The sequence below is a fragment of the Atractosteus spatula genome, chromosome 12 (assembly GCF_055471065.1).
Source record: "Atractosteus spatula isolate fAtrSpa1 chromosome 12, fAtrSpa1.hap1, whole genome shotgun sequence".
Taxonomy (NCBI): domain Eukaryota; kingdom Metazoa; phylum Chordata; class Actinopteri; order Semionotiformes; family Lepisosteidae; genus Atractosteus; species Atractosteus spatula.
The window spans coordinates 19,265,431-19,284,415 of NC_142717.1; the positions used below are offsets into that span (position 1 = coordinate 19,265,431).

Below are 18,985 nucleotides of genomic sequence, written 5' to 3' on the forward strand. Positions count from 1 at the left end.
AAATTGGCTTCTGACACAGTAGGCCCTGGTGTGAATGCGTGCATCAGTGTCTGCATTTGTGTGTCTGCCCTGCGACAGAATGGTGTCCCATCCAGAGGGCATCGTTTCTTGCGCCTCAGAAGGCTCTAGCTCCCCTGTGACCCTGAATTGGATGAGGTTGTTAGAAAATGGTTAGATGGATATTTCTTAAAACCCCACCCCGTCAGTAGATTCCTGGTGTCACGAGACAGGCATAATTCTTGCATTCCAGTTGTTGTTATTTGAACTTTCAGATGATAATATCGTTTTTTGTTATGGTACATGAAACTGAACATACAGTAGTTTATAAATGAGGTCCTACAAGTACGTTGTTAAGCTTGCAGTTAAATACAGTGTATCTTTAATGTTTAAAGTTGTCAGTTTTTAAAACACCTGAAACAATTTCACTTTGGCCACTAAAGTAGAAATTACAATGCCCTCCAAATGTATTGAGACAAAAACCTAAAATTGGCATTTCCCTGTTGTATACACAAAGAACCTAAAATTCACATTAAACAAATTATACCGAGTCTGAGCTCAGAAGGTCACCCTTTATTTTTAGGATATATTTTGCACACACAATTTTTCAACTAAAGCATGTGCTGTGTTCAGCCCCCCCCCCCCCAAATTTAGGTGATCATAAATATTGGGACTTATAAGCAAATTAAAGAAGGGAAAAATCAGTCTTTTGTTGCAAATCTCTTGCTTGCAATAACTGCATTAAGCCTCCGTCCCGTTGACATCACCAGACTCTTAGTTTCTTCACTTGAGATGCTTTGCTAGGCTTTAACTGCAGCCTCTTGAAGTTGTTGCTTGTTGGTCAGGCTTTCTTCCTTCAGTCTCCTTTTGAACAAATAAAATGTTTGTGTTACACCCCTCAAAAAGGGGAGATGATTAAAGAATTAAAACGTACACGTAGTTTTATTTTTCTTAACCGTTTTACCGCGATCTCCGAAAAAAAAAGAAAACCGCATGAGCTCCCTCTATAATACCTGAGCAGGCAAAAACTAGGTAACTGCCGACTGCCCTACACGAAAGCGATCCTCACTGGCCAATATTCAGAACGCCCAAACCACCCCAAACTTTCAACCCTTTCAAGTGTTTCAATCTGTCACACTTGCTCAATTGGATTCAAATCTGGTGATTGATTTGGCCAGTTTAAAATGCTTTACTTTCTGTCTGTTAAGCGTGCAATATGTTTTGGGTCATTGTCCTGCTGCATAATTAACTGCCACCCAATAAGTCTGGTGCCATTTTTTCTTACATTTGCAGACAAGATCTGTTTGTATGTCTCTGAATGTACCCTACTGCTAACATCTTCAGTTAAGTCATCAATAAAGACTATTGAGCCTGTTCTGGAAGCAGCCATTCTGTTCTTGCTGCTGATGAGGATCTTACACCTTGCAGTACAGCCTCTAGGCTTTTCTTGGTGAAGTCTTCTACGGATTGTGGTGCTCAAAATTTGCCTCCCCACACTCTGGAGATTTTTGATTTCACTAACAATTTTTTTTTCACAAAAATATTTTTCTATCATTCACTTCATTTTTTGGAAGCTCTGTTCTCAGCCTGTTATTGACTTCTCCAGTTTCCTTTTTCTTAAAAACATCCCAGGTTGTTGATTTTGGAATGCCAAGAGTCTTTTCAATTTCTCTGATGGTCATTTTCTTTCCTCTCATTTTCAAAATAGCTTTCTTCTCTGGTCTTCAGGTTGGTTTTTCCTGACTAATTCAAGAGAAAGACTTCAGAAGCAGTTTCAAAAGACCTCAACCATGCCTAGGCCTTCACAGCTCTTGTGTGTAAAATGTATGCAACATGTAACATCTGCACAATTAGAAACACCTGTAAACCCCATTTGTCCCAGTACATCTTTTTAATGGGAGCCGGTCCTGACTCCCGGGTAGTGCGTAGTTCAGGACCCTATGCAGACGGTATAATTCAGAAATGACTGGAGAAGTTCTACAGGAAATAACAGTGAGGAATGGAAGGAATGGCGAACAGGGGGCGGTGCCGACAGTGATCCAGGTGCAAAGGGGTAGCGCAGGCAAACAAGTCCAAAACTATCCAACTGTCCAAACAGAATGACGAGGCCAGGCCCTCTGAGCCCCGGACACTGTTCGGAAGCCTAAGCCCTCAAGCCGTGGACGTATGGTGACTTGATGCTAAGCGGACCTCCGGGCATCTGTCTTCCAATGCAGAGCATCAAGCTTCCGGAGCACCGGGTTGAAAAAATACCGGTGAAACCACGGACAGGTGTACATGATAATGAAACAAACACAAAAGGGTCAGAGCGCCCTCTAGAGGAGGGATGACGATCGTGACAATATTCTTATATAAACGTGGGGGGTTGAACAAAAGAAGTGCTGTTGTTGTATAATGGTAGAAGATTTATGCATAAAAACACACATCTGCTTTTGTCTCATATTCATCTTGTGATTTTGAAATCCATATTTCCTGAGAATACAGCATACATGGGATAATTTGAACTCTTGTCCCAGTACTTTTGGAGGGCAGAGCTCATTCAAAATGAAAACAACAAAATTGTGTTACTCTTGAAAGCTAAAGTTGGTAAGTGAACCAATTAATGGACTCAACTAATCAAAACATATGTTCCAATTTTTTCACAAAATGCTGATTTGAAGGTAACCCCTACACCTGGCCAGGTTAAACTTGTCATAGACATATCCTTTAATTTTAAGATGAATTGGGGGGTATTTTAGACACATTTTCTTTGGAAAATGATTGCTAGATATTACAATAATTCTATATTTCCTCCTTTGATTCATTTACACTCGTTTATAAAAGCTCCAAAAGCTTTTTCGTATATAAATCAGAATAAAGCTAACAATATAGAAATAACCTTAAATAATCATTAATCACCAGATATTATTATAAAACTTGAATAGCAGCCTTATTTTTATTTATTTCAGTATGTCTACCTAATAAATTAATGTTATGCACAGGGATTTTAGGGTGTTGGTTGAGGTGCACCGTTGAATGTGGTATGAGAGGGGTGTGGTAGTTATTATAACTATTTAAAATTTCAACTCTAATTCCGACCTAGAATCAGTTGGGGTTTTTTTAAGATGCCGGTAGCACGGCGGTTTCTCGATTGAAGATGCGCGTCAGGGGACCACGGCAGCCAATCTGCTTGTGAACAAAAGCGATAATAATTCACAGAGTCCTGTCTCTTGCTCTTTCTTACGCACGGAGCGCTGATCTGCTGACTCAGTGCCTTATTCAGTCCTTTCTCTAGCCGCTTACTGAAACTGCACCGCTTTCCTTGGTACCGAACAACTGCACCCACAACCATGGCTAAAACCGCAATGGGTAAGGAGAAGGCTGATTATTTTAATAAGGATATTTTACTAATTTAAAAGGGGCAATGAAATCTAACACAGGTAGGTGCGACATCCGAAACACAAAAGACCTCAGGCTTTTGTCAATTGCAAGGGAGCGGTCAATTGCAACAGCACTGACGCATGAGAAGAAATTCGCATATACATATGTGCATTTTAAAATGAAATGAGTTGCATATGTTACCACCTATTTACAAAAGTCATATTTTATATTGTCGTTGTTTTTTAACGTTTTAATTTTATGAATTGGGCCGAAATGTCTTGATACCGCACCGTTGAATACAAAGCTTAATAAGACGTGTTATTTTCATCGTATTCTGATTACATTAAATTGCATTAAACAGAACAAATGTTTTTTGTGCATTTCTGAGATCGAATTTATTTCGGTTTTGGAAATGTCAAGCACCACCACCGCTTATTTATAACGCCGCACCCGCTACAGTAGCTCTGCACATGCTACTACAGCATAATGCAGAGAGACCCCACCCAGAGCTCGCTCTCTTTAAGATTTCGGGGCGTTTTACTAACGATTGGGGCGAACAAGGTGCTATTAAAACCAGATTTGCCAAGACATTAAATATAAAAATGAGGATGTGTTGCAGAGAAGATTAAATATTCACATGACAGTGTTTTTTTTATGAAATGCACTTGCATGTTATGTATAGAGGAGGTTAAAAACAAGCCATCGCTATCAAAAGAATTTTCACTGAATTCATTTACAAAATCATTGTTTATCAATGGCACTGCCTAGATTAAAAAACCGAACAATTTGACTGTATTGAATTAGAACTGGCTTGGCTATTGTCATTTTATTATCGATCGGAATCTTCAGTTTTCAGCAGGTGCGCCATCCATATGCATTTCCTTTGTGAATCATCTGCTTGCTCTCAGACACTGAAGGTGACAGTGTAAGTCTGTATCTAACAGGGTCATCTAGTTAGATGAACGATAGAACTACCGTTTTGTACCGCAGAACCGTCCTTTCATTATGTCTGTTAAAGGATATTACCTTAATTTTTTCCGTGACTATTGTTCAGATAGCGATGCGAAGGGTATCCATCCTTCTTTGCACCTGTTAACAAGAAGTTATGCTTAGTTATTCTCTATATCATTGCTTTGTTAGCTATAACAGTTATACTGGACTTCTTAAAGCTACCTACATTATCAGAATTGGAAATTTTATAAAGCTGTGGTTTCAGATTCTGGATGAGACCTTTAAGAGTCTCCAATACATTTTCTTACATTAATGCAGATATCTGTGCAGCATTTCTAAAGAGGACAAAAGTCTACGTGTACAATTCCATCACAATATCACTAACGTATAGGTGTTTATCTTAATAAAGTGAACAGAGGACTGAAATATGGATTTACTGTACAGAACATGTATGGAAGTGGTATGCACCTGTATTTATCCTATTTTCTTTAAATAATTAGACTGTTTTAGAAGGAAATTTGTACTTTTCTATATCTATAGATAAAGAGAGACTCTTAAGAAGGTGCATGAAAATAAAGAAAGGGCCTGCTTTATTCTGTTGTATTTAATTTATGATGTTAATAAGCTTGCTGATTTTTAGTTCATCAGACAGATTAGTAGACCTGTACAGACATCCACCTGAGCTTCTACTTGCTCTTTAAATAGATAGTATTAAAACAGAAAATGTCGATTTTGTGTCAGATGAAAAGGCTGCAATATTAATCTTTTTGTGATCTATAATTCTCAATTATACCCTAGATAGGTAGAGTTATTGATCATTTGTTGGAGTATAAATTACTGGCTAGCCATACAGAGACAGTTAAATAGATTATATTAAATTTGTCTGTGTTTCACTAAATCATTTTTATATGCCAATGGAATTCCTAAAAGAAAGTACTTAAGAAAACTTGCGAAAGAGTGGACGCCATCCAGAGGCCCCTTTTTTGTGGTGAACCCAAAATGTGACTGAACTCTGGGCCCTCAAATCTAAGGCCACTATAGAGTGCTGTAGATTCAGGCACACAGCCCAGATGAATGTGTAGTTAAATGGGTGGTGGGTATTTGGTATGAGACAATCACAAACTACAGGGCACCTTTTTGGTCCTGCCTGTAGAATTGCTGTTCTGCAAGCAGACAGCAGTGTGGGAGTCAGGCCAGCCCTGCAGCAGGGGGGTGGTCATACAGTGGCCTCTGCAGCAGCCTGCTAATCAGTATTGACAATCTGTAGCTGGTTGGTGACAGATCACTGCAGGCACTCTGACTGGAACTCTGTTACCTGCTGAGGAGTTTTTAAATCTTTTTTTGGCAGATATATTGACATATCTGGATATTACATCTGATTCCTGTATAACCGTTGCACATTTCTAAGGTGTCCAAGAGCACCAGTCATTTGCACTGAGGTTAGAATCAGAACTTCTCAGTGGCTTCTACTCCTGAGTGTTTGGTTCTGCAGATACTACTTGCTCAACTATGGGGGTCAGAGAAATTAAGTTTGATACAACACTAACAGCTCCAGCCCTGACTGTTAGGTGAAGAATCTCATACTAGTACTTAATATTAGGAGGCATATAATATATAAAAACTCATATTTGCACATCTGACACCATGTTTGAGGAAAATATATACACTAAGAAAATAATATAAAAAATAAATTCTGGCACAGCTGTTAAAGTACTGTCTGGAGCCATTATTGTTGGGTACTAAAATCATATCATTGGCATATAGGCAAAAGTGTCTTATTGAAAGAATCAAAAGTCAATTCAGAACCTTAATGATTGTGTCATGGTGTTGGAATATTTGGAATATTAGAGGAATGCTGCTATTGGCTTTAAAGATACCCCAGTGTGATCAGAATTAAATCAACTCTTTATCATCACAATCCTGGTTCCATTCTGAGGCTAATGACTAGGCTTGCCACTTTTCATCTTTGAAAAGTGCAGGAGTTATAGCAAAACATGTCTTGAATTTAATTTCTTTGTTTGCAAGGGGGGGGTTGCAGATATGGCCAGCAGCCATATCACTCTGCAATTCACAACTGGCAACCCACTGAAGCTAAGCAGGTGTGAGCCTGGTCAGTACCTGGATGGGAAACCTGGGAAAAACTAAGGTTGCTGCTGGAAGAGGTGTTAGTGGGGCCAGCAGGGGGCACTCACCCTGCAGTCCATGTGGGTCCTAATGCCCCAGTAGAGTGACGGGGACACTGTACTGTAAACAGGTGCCGTCCTTTGGATGAGACGTAAAACTTGTCCTGGCCAAATTTCCCATTGGCCTTTACCAGTCATGGCCTCCTAATAATTCCCCTCTATGAATTGGCTCCTCCCTGCTGATAGCTGATGTGTGGTGAGCGTTCTGGCACACTATGGCTGCCGTTGCATCATCCAGGTGGATGCTGCACATTGGTGGTGGTGGAGGGGAGTCCCCGTTACCTGTAAAGCGCTTTGAGTGGAGTGTCCAGAAAAGCGCTATGTAAGTGTAAGCAATTATTATTATAAATTATTTTTCCTAACTTCAATAGCTTTGTTCCTAAAACTACTATGGGTTTGCTTCAGTTGATGTATCCAAATCGGGGAAAAATATTATTTTTTAGTTTTTCAGTTACAGTAAGCTCTTTTGTATTAGACCAAAAGGGGGATGAGTGAATCAAATTCCTTCATTTTTTCAGTATGTTTAATTTGGAGGAGTCCTTATCAAGTTGTTAGTTTTTAGCAGGGGATACAGATAATATTTACATTAAATTAAATACTTTAGGTTGAAAGCCAGCTGTTTTGTTATAGTGCTATTTCTGTGTGTTGGAAACATAAATGGCAAAATGATTTTATCTAAACCTAAATAAAAAATATCCTTGTTATATCTCAAAGGGGTATTGTTTTCTGAAGACTATTAGTGTGACACAATTTGTTGTTGAATTTTCTGGAGGTTCTGCCAGTTCTGTACACCTCTATGACCTTCCTTGAGTGAGCACTTTGGTATCCTGACTCAGGACTTATGGACAGTGAATAACCCCAGCACGACTCGGATGAAATGCTGGAATATAAATGTGTTAAAAAGAAAACTCATATTATGAATCTTCTATCCCAAATTATATAAATCTTAATTTGAGGGTACCTGCCATATTCAAAAACCATTAGGTACACAGATTTGCATTTCTATGTTAGTCGTAATTGTGTAGCTGTTGTTTTTAATCTGATTTAGATGTTAAATCATATATGATTTATTCTTCGTTATTGAAGCATTTTGTATGCTTGCAGAACTGTAAAAAGATCTATGGTCCTATAAAAAACACCCTATACACCCCCCACCTCCCCACATTTATAACTTAGCCAGCATCATGTTGTCTACCCCATTAAAGTAGACTTCAAACACACTCATCAGTGTCCTAATACAGATGTGAAGTCAAATTTATATTTATTTAAATTACTCCATTACTCTACGTTGTGAACAAAACAAGCCATCCAATCCAATTAATGGAACCATTTTCCTCCATGAACGAAACAGCCAACAATCTCATGCAATCGGACAGGGTGGGTGATAGCAAGAGTGCCAAAAAATCTTTACATTCTAATAACATGTACAAGAACCTAGAAATGTGTATGGTAATTGTAGAACTGAATTTTGGATTAACTTTGCCAATTTCAAAGCTGCTTGGATCTTTTTGGAAATCAATTATTTACAATCACCCTCAGGCATGCACTCTAAACTGATATCCTTGGTATGCATCTTTTTCTATAATTAAACCACTTAATAGCTTTATCCTCCTGCATAGTAGAAATCATTATAAACTGATCCCGGCATTAATATTACATTGCAACTGAGAAACAAAGCCTTAATGAGGTACAATGTTATCTTAATGTAACACAAACAAGTAACATGGAGAAAATGGGAAAAGAAACAAGGGAAAATAAATCTGTATTTTGGTACATGTGGAATTTATGTTGAATGGACAAATCATTGTTATTTATTATTTTATTGTAAAAGATGTTTGTTTCTGCTGCAGCATATAAAGAGAAAATGAAGGAGCTGTCTGTGCTCTCTCTCATCTGCTCCTGTTTTTATCCAGAGCATCGCAACAACTTGGTGTGCGAATTTGAAGGTAAGCCCAAGAATTCACCTGCCAAAAACATTCTTTACACAAAAATAATAAAATCTCTTTTGCAGCCCCTTTAATAGCCATCCCAATTTTCCATCCTCATTTCCACTTCCTCCTCAATTCCACATTCCCCCAAGTTCTGCTTTTGTTCTTGAAATGTTGAATTATCCAGTTAGAGAGGATAGAGACTATTACAGCAAAAGGTGAGGTCCTTTCACCTCTCTGAAAAGAAGTTTTTACTTAAGATTTTACCTCACACATATTTAGCCACAGAGCTTCAAACCTCTTTTCAGATATTGTTGAAAATTGCTTACAGAAGAATATATTATCTAAAATTTTATGAGGAATAGAAAAACAGATGAGTTACTGTGCCCTCCAGAATTATTGGTACCCTTGGTAAAGATGAGAAAAAAATGTCTTTGTTCTTTACCAGCTTGATCTTACACTGAAAATGAGAGAAATCTAACCTTTCAGTGAGGTAAAATTATTCAAAGAAAAAAAAATCCTTATAAAAAACAAACCTTTTCTCAAAAACACGTGTCACAATTATTGGCACCCCTGCATTTAGTACTTTTAGCACCCTCCCTTTGCCAGGATAACAGCACTGAGTCTTCCCTTATAATGCTGGATGAGGTGAGAGAACACATATAAAGGGATCTGAGACCATTCCTCCATACAAAATCTCTCCAGATCCTTCAGAGTCCTTGGTCCTTGCTTGTGGACTCTCCTCTTCAGCTCACCCCACAGGTTTTCAGTGGGGTTTGGGGACTGGGATGGCCACTGCAAAAGCTTGATTCTGTGGTCAGTGAACCATTTTTGTGTGGATTTGGAGGTATGCTTTGGATCATTGTCCTGCTGGAAGTTCTAGCCACGACCCAGTCTTAGCCTCCTGGCAGAGACAGACAGATTTTGATCTAAAATCTCCTGGTATTTGATGGGAGTCCATGATGCCATGTATCCTAACAAGATTCCAAGGGCCTGTGGAAGATAAACAGCCCCACAACATCACAGTGGGGATCAGGTTCTTTTCAACATGACCTTGACTCTTTTTATGCCAAACCCACCTCTGGTGTTCGTTGCCAAGAAGCTCTATTTTTGTCTAATCTGACCATAGAACCCGGTTCCAATCAAAGTTCCAGTAATGTTTAGCGTACTCCAGGTGCTTACATTTGTGGTTTGACAACAGCAGAGGCTTTCTTCTGGTAAGCCTTCCAAATAGTTGGCATGGAGGTGGTGTCTAATTGTAGTTTTGGAGATTTGGTGACCCCAGGATGCAACCAACTCCTGCAGTTGTCCAGCTGTGATCCTTGGAGAAAGTTTTGCCTCTCGAACCATCTTCTTCACTGTGTGCGGGGGCGAAATACACTTGCGTCCTCTTCCAGGCAGGATCATCAGAGCTGTTGTTTGAAATAGCCTTTTGTCTAATTTCATTTTTGTATTCTCTGGCCTTCCCCATGTTGATGGATGACTAAGGGTGTTTGACCTGCATGTTACCTCATATGTATACCACTGAAAGGTTAGATTTCCCTCATATTTCCAGTGTAAGATCAAGGTGATAACAAAGACATTTTTTCATAGCCTTGTTTGCTCATCTTTACCAAGGGTACCAATAATTCTGGAGGGCGCTGTATATATCATTGAGGATGCTTATTGAGTATTTAGGTGTAGTGAGATTCGGCTTAACCTGCTTTGCTGAGGGCCAAACCCCTGGCCATAGGACAAGGAGTCTGGGACCCCCTGCAGAGTGATGAGTTACACAGGGTGTAGCTGCAAATGTGGAGATGGGGTGGAGGATGGATTCATCAGATGAAATGCAAAAGAAAGGGATTTGAGTATGATAGATATTGCTTTAAAATGTCATTGAGAATAATTATGATTTAAAACAGCTGAGGTGAAAGTGGTTTTGTTGTCATCATTCCTCATTAATTTCAGTTACAAACTTCCATCTGAAATTTGAAAGTTCTGCAAGGATTTGATATGGTCCCGTTTATCATTCTGAGTATTGTTTGACTTGCAGCTTTTCCATTCAGAGGGGATAAACAACTCTTTTTGTCCTCACTTAGATTGCAGGTATTCTACACTACTCAGTTCGGCTTTTGTACAGCAGAATATCTTGCAAGCCACACACAGCGAGTAAAGTTTGGCATTAAATATCTATATGACTCAGTTGTTTAGAAATGTCTCCATCGTTGTCTTGCTGTCATGTCATTTCCCTTTGACAGATATGGAGGTCAAACCTATTAACAAGAGGGCCTCTGGGCAAGCATTTGAAGTGATTCTGAAACCGCCCTCGCCAGTGTCAGAAGTGGCCCACAACCTCTCTGCCCCGAAGAAGAGGGACATCTCCCTGGAAGACATCCAGAAGAAGCTGGAAGCTGCTGAGGACAGGAGGAGAGTGAGTGTCACAGTGACCTGAGCATCTGTTCAGCGTACTGTATTTGTGTTTCGTAGATAACAGGATAAAGATAACCTAAGATTCAGTGCCTTCACATCCTTCATAAATGACTAAAGGGCAAGAGAAAACATCATTTTAAGTAAATAATGAATAAAAGTTTATAAAGCCATGAAGAGTCAAATATGTTTAGTCCACACAGCACTTTATTACAATAGAGGCCATTTTCGTGAAGACATCTACACAAACCAAAATTGTATGATGAATAATTTAGTTAAATTCATCATTGATACTTTACTCTAGAGTAAGATGACAAAGAGGGTTCTGAATTTAAAATTTATTGTCACATGCAGGCTCCCAAGCAAGGGTCCTGAAACCCTTGGGAAACCTCAGAGATAGTACTGGGTGTCCCAAGAAAAAACTAGCACCCCAAGACTAGAAAAAAGGGATCAACACTTTTAATGATTCGTTTTCATATTCGTTTTCCTATTTAATAGAAATATGTTGATAATGAGTGCTGATCATCTGTTGTCATGTACCTTAGCTTTTTATATTGCATTATTAATCTTATAATTTTAATTCTGCGATAAGCTGGTATCCCATCCAGGGTGTATCCCACCTAGCACACATTGTTGGGCTGGGCTCTGGCTTCCCCTGTGACCCTGTACTGGATAAAATACCTTGAAAGGATGGATAATTCAAAATTTTTAGATCCATTTTCCTTATTTAAGTTAAGGCCTGGGGTCTCTTTTGACATGAATGAACTGAAAAGAGCTATGTCAACCATAAAAGTTTGGCACCACACACTATTAGATGTTAATTAAGTTCAAGCCATTCAGCATACAAAATGAGACAGATTATTTTTAGTGTGTCTTTCCTTCATAACACTGTTTTAAATAATGCGTTCAAAATCATTAAAACTTAAATTGTATTTCTGCCTACATCCATGTCTGGGTGTATAGAATCCATGTTTTAAAACTGGCCACACAAAATTAAGTTGCAAAACATACAGCATACTGTAGTGTAGTCCTGTATCTTCTATTATGGTACAGTTTCATTATAAACTGAAAAGTGAAATAGAGTTGGAAAAATATTAGTTTATACATGCCACTTTCTGAATCTGATCCTTTTCTGCAAATATTCTGTCAAAAGTTTCAGTTTTATATTGTGACGCATACGGCTGACATTAGAGGTTGCGCGAGCCGGCAGCGGTGAGGGCGCATACATGAATCCGAGAGCGCTACAATATCAATTTATAAACCATGAAGCACGTTAATACAGAAAGACGTTAGCAGTGCGCTAATGTTCTGTCAAACGTGTCGCAAGATGTTCTAGCAGTCCTGCTATGAAAGGCACTCCCTGACAATACAGCACAGAGTAGAAGTGATGCTAGATGTTCATTATTGGTATCAGTATCGGTTCATTATCACTTTTCACTATCAATAAGTAGGTTAATTGGCTTCTGGGAAAACTGGCCCTGGTGTGAGTGTTTTGTTTGTGTCTGTCTGCCCTGTGATGGACTGGCATCCTATCCAGGGTGTCATTAGTACTTACAGTACTTACAGTGCTAGACATAATCCAAGACCACCTCTATTATTTTGATCCTCTAAAACATTTGATCAAGGATTGTAAAGTGCGGTGGTAATGCACTTTTATTTCTGTGTTGTGTATATTATGACATAAGCATAAAATTGCAATCTACAATTACCATGATTTACTGTGCGAACAATTCAGTAATTATTACGATGTTAGTACCATGTGTTATCTTTGTCTTAATAATTACTATAGTACTTTTTCCACTGGTCTTGGGAAATGTAAAATTTTAAAAAGGGCAATTGAACTAATGAATTGTTGCCCTTCGTGTGATTTGAGTTCGTAGCACCAAACCCGCAGCATGCAGAACTTGCTTGTAGGTGCTGATGGACCTGTAAATATATTTCTGTCTCCAGTCCCAGGAAGCTCAAATACTGAAGGCTCTGGCTGAGAAGAGGGACCATGAGAGAGATGTGCTCCTGAAGGCCTTGGAGGAGAACAGCAACTTCAGCAAAATGGCTGAAGAGAAGTTAACAATGAAGATGGAGCAGATTAAGGAGAACCGTGAGGCCTACCTAGCTGCACTCCTGGAGCGCCTGCAAGAGAAGGTAGACAGACTTTGTGTTCATTAGGGATTTCAGAAAAACCAGATGTTCCACCTAGGTTAAATTCATATATTGGACTTAAGAAGTTAGGAAATATTACAAATACAATTATGTAATATATGGAGCTATGAAAGGATTGCACATAAACATAAGGAATAGTGGCAGGTATGCGTTGATTTCAAAATGTAGGAGCACGCTGCATGATTCCGATGCCAACTTATGAATTTTGTCATTTGTCATGAGTATAAGCTCCTCATAGTCCCAATTTTATTGTGTACCAAATTATGTTGCTCCACATTGCACATATTTCCTAAGAAGGTGGTTCGTAGGAGCCAGATAGCTTCAAAAGTATATTGTATGCTTTCCTTGTAATTGTTTTTGATTAGAAAAATGGATTGCATTGAAAAAAATGTACTTCCCTCAATAATAGATGAAGGAGGTCATCCTCAATATTGATGTATGTTGGGATCCTTTTGGATGAAAAGTGCTACAAAAATGCAATCATTATTGTTATTATATGCACTTTTATTTCTCTGTTGTGTATATTATGACATAAGCATAAAGCTGCAATCTACAATTACCATGATTTACTTTGCAAACAATTAAGTAATGATTATCACATTACTACCACGTTTTGTCTTTGTCTTGATAATTACTGTAGTACTTTCTCCAGCTTGTTTTGAGACTATTGGGGCCAGCCCTGTAAGTGCCAGGGCTTCTGGTCACTCTGACTGTTGTGTGTTCTTGCTAGGAGAGACATGCAGCTGTGGTGCGCAGGAACAAAGAGCTGATGGAGGAGCTCTCGGCATGAGCCGCGGGCCTGCGCCATCTTTGCCTCACTCCCCGGCTAGCACAGCGCAGACAGAAAGCCTTCGGTGTCCAGAGGGTGGGAGATGCTGCTCCAACACTTATCAGCATAATCAAACGTGACGCACTCCTTTCAGACGAATGATTTGCTTGATGTTGAACAAAAGTGAACATGGATCTTGTTTTGTAAATACTTCCTTTTTTGTTATATATGTAAAAAATGAGAGTACTACGATGTGCATTTTTTAATTTATTTTAATTTTAATCTGACGTTTCCTGTAACAGGCTTTGATGTTGTGAGTTGCCAGTTAGCTGACTTTGCGATGTCTGGTCTTCTGATTCTATCGGTTTCTGTATCTGTTCAAAGTAAGGCACAGGGTAGGGATTGTATTGCACTGTAAGCTGCGGTTAGAGGTCTGTTTCAATTAGCTAGCTCACTCTAATGTTGTGCCCCCCCTGTCTTTCAAACTAAGGGTTAAATATAAGAATGAAGGTGACTGGGAAATGAGCATCTCTAGTGAAAACAAGCATTAGTGAAAATAGTGTTTTTTTTTTTACTTTACAGCTACTGTAATATCTTGTCATACTTATAGACCTGTTGTTTCCCTTTCAAAACAGTGTTGTGCAACCTGCATGCTTCAAACCAAAAAAACTGTCCTTTTGTTTTTTGGGCTCTATGTGTGGTTTAAATGATGGAGTTGTAATGTTTCTCATATACAGTATAATAATCTGAAACTCAGAAATGCCAGATTAAAATAACTTCATACATGTGAAGTTGAACAAATGAGTAAATTTGACTTAGCACTTGTTTTAGTGATCACTTCCTGTATGGCTTAAAAGAAATTGATTTTATTAATGTAAGAAAAAGGGGTGCATATTTTTCTGTATTTATGTTTCAGTGTTTAATTTCTACTCTTCCATTCTTCATCTTAAATATTCCCTTCACACAAAATCACACTTTGTGTCATCAGATGAATTTTCCTTCTGGAATAGGAAATGGGTGGGAGGTGTGTGTGTTTATATGGGATGGACTCAGAAACATTCTGTCACTGCCATCATTTTTCAAAGGAACTACAAAATTTGCCTTAATCCAGGCAGAAAGGAAGAGTTTACTCTAAACGTTTTGCAAACTGAACAGTGGTCCTTTACTTAAGCATAAATATGAAGACTGTGCAATTTTTTGTGTTGAGCTTTAGACCCAGTCTTCTAAATGGTTTGTAGAGGTGAAACTGTACAGTTGATTGGGGGTGAGAGATCTCATATAATCATGGATGTGCAAAAGGTATAAAGCTTTGCTGCTTGTATAACCTGTTGAAGTAACAATACATATATTGCGATCAGCTATAGTTTGTATTATTTTTGTGAGATAATGAAAAGATCCCCAGTGCAAATCCGAATGGGGAATGTTTTCATGAAGATGTGCGTACTGACGCTAGAGTGTGAAAAGGCCAAAGAGAAGTTTTGGACCTCTATGTATACAGCACAGCCCCTCTGTAAGGGTACGTGCAGTGTTGGCTATGGAAGAATAGAAGAAAGCCAAAATGATAGCATTTTTGTGCATTCATCATCCATCACACAAAGCTGGCGTGCTACAGATGTGATACAGACGTGAAGAAATCTTATCGGTGGAGTTTGGGGCTTCTCTCCTCTACTACTGTATGTGTGTGTGTGTTTATGGGGGAGGAGCAGGTGGTACTGGCCAGATGTGTTGTTGCTCTTTTGAATCTGGAAGGCGAATGAGTGCTAAGCATTCAATGCACGTAGCTCTCTCACTTTCGTTTTGTCGCAGCTCTTGGAAGATTTCTTGTCTGCCTGCATTTCTTGCGTCTCATTTGTGTTATTTCCTCATATATCTCTGTGAGCAAGCTGTGACGAATAAAGGGCTGGGGTTCTGTGAGCTGAAAGAAGTGTGTCTGTGTTCAGTGTGTACACTTTGCCAACCTGTTCAACTTTTCGCCTGCATACATGTGGGAATGCAATGTGAGCCCCCACCCACACCCCACTCATCTTAGATCTACTGATTCTTGCACTTGCATTTCGAAAAGACCTATAACTAGGTTTTAAAAAATAAGTAACATAAGTAAATAAAATAATGAGACAAGCACTAAGTAATTTAAGTCGCTGACATATTTTATCATGAGTAAGATGTTTCTGCTTTATATGTTTTACAAAAGACAATAATTGGAAAATATTGTAGCACTCTCTGGTTCACGTGGGTATGCTTCCTCAGGTTGGCCCCCCACCGCTGGGGACTCAAACCCAGGCCTCCGGTGTCACTCAACAGGGACCCAGCCAGTTGAGCTAAAGGGAAATCTCCCATCAGCCTGGTGGCTACGGTCCCTGCTATTCACAGGGAAGGGTGGTGACGTCACCGCATTGGTAAGCCGGCTCGCCTCTAATGTCGGCCGTATGCGTTACATACTCCCCCGCTTAATTTGCGATCCTCGTCGAAGGGCTATCCCATCCCACTATTAACACCAATGTAGCGCTCTCAGGTTCATGTGGGTATGCGCCCTCGCTGCTGCCGCCTCAGGTCAGCCCCCAACCACTAGGGACTCGAACCTGGGCCTCTGCCGTTACTCAACAGGGACCCAGCCAGTTGAGCTAAAGGGAAATCTCCCATCAGCCCAGCGGCTGAGGTCCCTGCTATTCACAGGGAAGGGCGGTGATGTCACCACGCTGGTAAGCCGGCTCGCACAACCTGTAATGTCGGCCGTATGCATTACAATATTATGAAGGTAGGAGAATTGTATTTTGTATTAAACTTTGAAAATGAAAATGTTTTTATGTACTGTAACTACTATATAGTCTGGGAAGCAAATCATACAGTACCTCTGTGAAGTTCAGACGTGGCTCTGTAGTCACGTGGCATGAACCAGCGTGCCACTTAACCCAGAAACAGCTGGGAACAGAACTGTCGATAACTATAATACCGCAAGACACCAGCAGGTGGTGGTGTACGATTGGGTGTTTGGGCCTTTGACAGATTTAAACGCAGCGCGGACAAGTTTCCTTGTTGCAGTACTATTACAAAATACGGCTAATTATCAAAAAGAACCATTTAAACAACACTAAAAATAATGATGTTACGCACTATGACAGGAAAGACTTATGCTGAAGGTTAGAAAATAGTGTCTGTGACTATGTATGTGGTAGACGCAGTTAATACACATTAATACACAAGGCCTGAAAATGTTAACATTGTTTTATAATGAATACTACGTATCAGAGTCCAAAACCTTTATGTGCCATTTTGCGTAATGTGCGGCAAAAAGCTTGTCATTCCCAGGTATGTAAATTCCAGATCTTTCTATTCCAGAAATATTTCTTTTTCAATATTCACTTGTGTTTGGATCATTTTTGGTGAGGATTTGTTGACACAGCAACGGGTTCAACAATGCAATTGAGAGCTATTTCCTGTCAATTTCCTTCTTCAGAATCAATCTTAAAAATAATGAAATGGTCCCTCCCCTGGCATCACTTAATCTGACCTGTCTTGAAATTATTTATATGGAGCTCTCAACTGCTGGGGAATAAATCATGGTAAAAATTATAAAGGGATAATAGCACCAAAATCAACTTATTTTAACTCCCTCAGGGTGGTTTTAGTATTTTAAAAAATATTTTCTGTATTTTCCTCTTAGTTGAGAATCTGTGGGTAGTGCAAAGAAAAGCAGAATACCAAATAACTGACCTTTCTGTAAAATGGTATTGTGGTGTGTTCTGTGCTCCATGTTACACCCTGGATTACATGAATTGGCATTGTTATTAGCAAACCATTACTGCCTACTACATTGGTGATGGCTAATAAGCTCATATATGCACAGTTTTGTAGGTCTTCTAGCTCTCTTTGATACAACAGAAATTGAAACCTTCAGCAAGAAAAACAAGAAATTTAACAAATAAATCTTATGGTCCAGAGTTTCTTATTACTGGCTCAACACAGGAGGGTAATGAATGATTCCCGATGATCAATTCACAAGAGCCATGGGGATTTGAGATTTTTCTCTCATCTGTTCTAGCATCTTTGTGATTGAACTATTGTAATTGCTGCTCTTGATTGATTGGCTGTGTTTTATCCAAGTCTTTAAGCAGTTAAGGAGTTAAAGAGAAGTAAGGAACATGAAGGATCTCTCCTGGAGCTGGACTATGAATGTTGTAAACAGTCATCCATCAAGAAATCATTAGGCTGAAACAGAATAAAAAAGGAAACTGTTAATTAATATTTGAATGCTGATATATACAGTGCAACAAAACATAAACTGTATTACTTTTTGAAGAGACAAAGATATAATGACCCCTAAATGAAGGACTTTTATAATTATATAAAAGGTGCTAGGGTCCTTTCCTCTGCCAGACATTATTATTGTCTCCTAGAACCACTACTGCATCCACAGACCAGACAATATCTATCTAATATATATCTAATATAATATTCCATGTTATTACAATACTTCAGTCTTCTGATAACACAATCATAACTCTATAACACAGCAATTTCTGTGATTCCCCACCCAATAAACAGATGACTTGACACGACTTATCCACAAGAGGCACACATTTCAATCCAGCACAGGTATCCCATGAACCCCAGCTACCAGAAACAAATGCTCCAAAAGAGCCATCCACCAGTTCTGTTCTCTAGCAACAGCTCTGGGTGGTGACCTGGTGGGCCATCTTATGGCACAGTAAAGAAACACTGTGCAGTTTCAGGCATCCTCCTCAGTCCCAGTCATCCTGAAAAACATATCTGTGATGTTCTCCCTCCTACCCTGTTTGTCTCCAAGTCCTTCGCTAGAGAGAGGAGGAAGATGATGCTAGGGCCTTCCTCTGCTGCTCTGACTGTAGAGTCCCAGGTTTCTGAGTCCTCTCCTGGGTGTTTTCATGCCAACTCTTGTCTTTTCCAGCCTTTTCTGTTTGTGTGCTTACTAGCTGGGGTTTCTATACCCCCCCCCCCCCCCCCCCCCCCCCCCCCACCCACCACCATGGCTGACACGCTGACAATCGTGATTGTTCTTGTGAGGATGAAAGTGTCTCTTGGATGTCTTGAGTTTGGGGTTTGGGCAGAGCAATCTGCTCATGGCACACAGGCGGCCAGCTGCAAAGGTGCATTGTGTATTTGGACCCTGTTCCAGGTACGTCTCTTGTCAGATCTGCTTTGCAATCCCATATGCTACTTCTGAACTGTGTGGAGATTAACGAGTGTCTCAGTGA

The 18,985-nt window shown here is 39.5% G+C and overlaps 1 protein-coding gene across 1 annotated transcript; it reads left to right on the top strand.

Moving 5' to 3' along the window:
- The first annotated feature begins 3,077 nt into the window (after positions 1-3,077).
- On the top strand, positions 3,078-15,675 carry stmn2b (stathmin 2b). The gene is made up of 5 exons (XM_088929683.1): positions 3,078-3,345; positions 8,342-8,437; positions 10,657-10,829; positions 12,776-12,967; positions 13,716-15,675. The coding sequence occupies exons 1-5, from the start codon at positions 3,327-3,329 to the stop codon at positions 13,773-13,775; spliced, it is 540 nt and encodes a 179-aa protein (XP_088785809.1). The 5' UTR covers positions 3,078-3,326; the 3' UTR covers positions 13,776-15,675.
- The last annotated feature ends 3,310 nt before the right edge of the window (positions 15,676-18,985 follow it).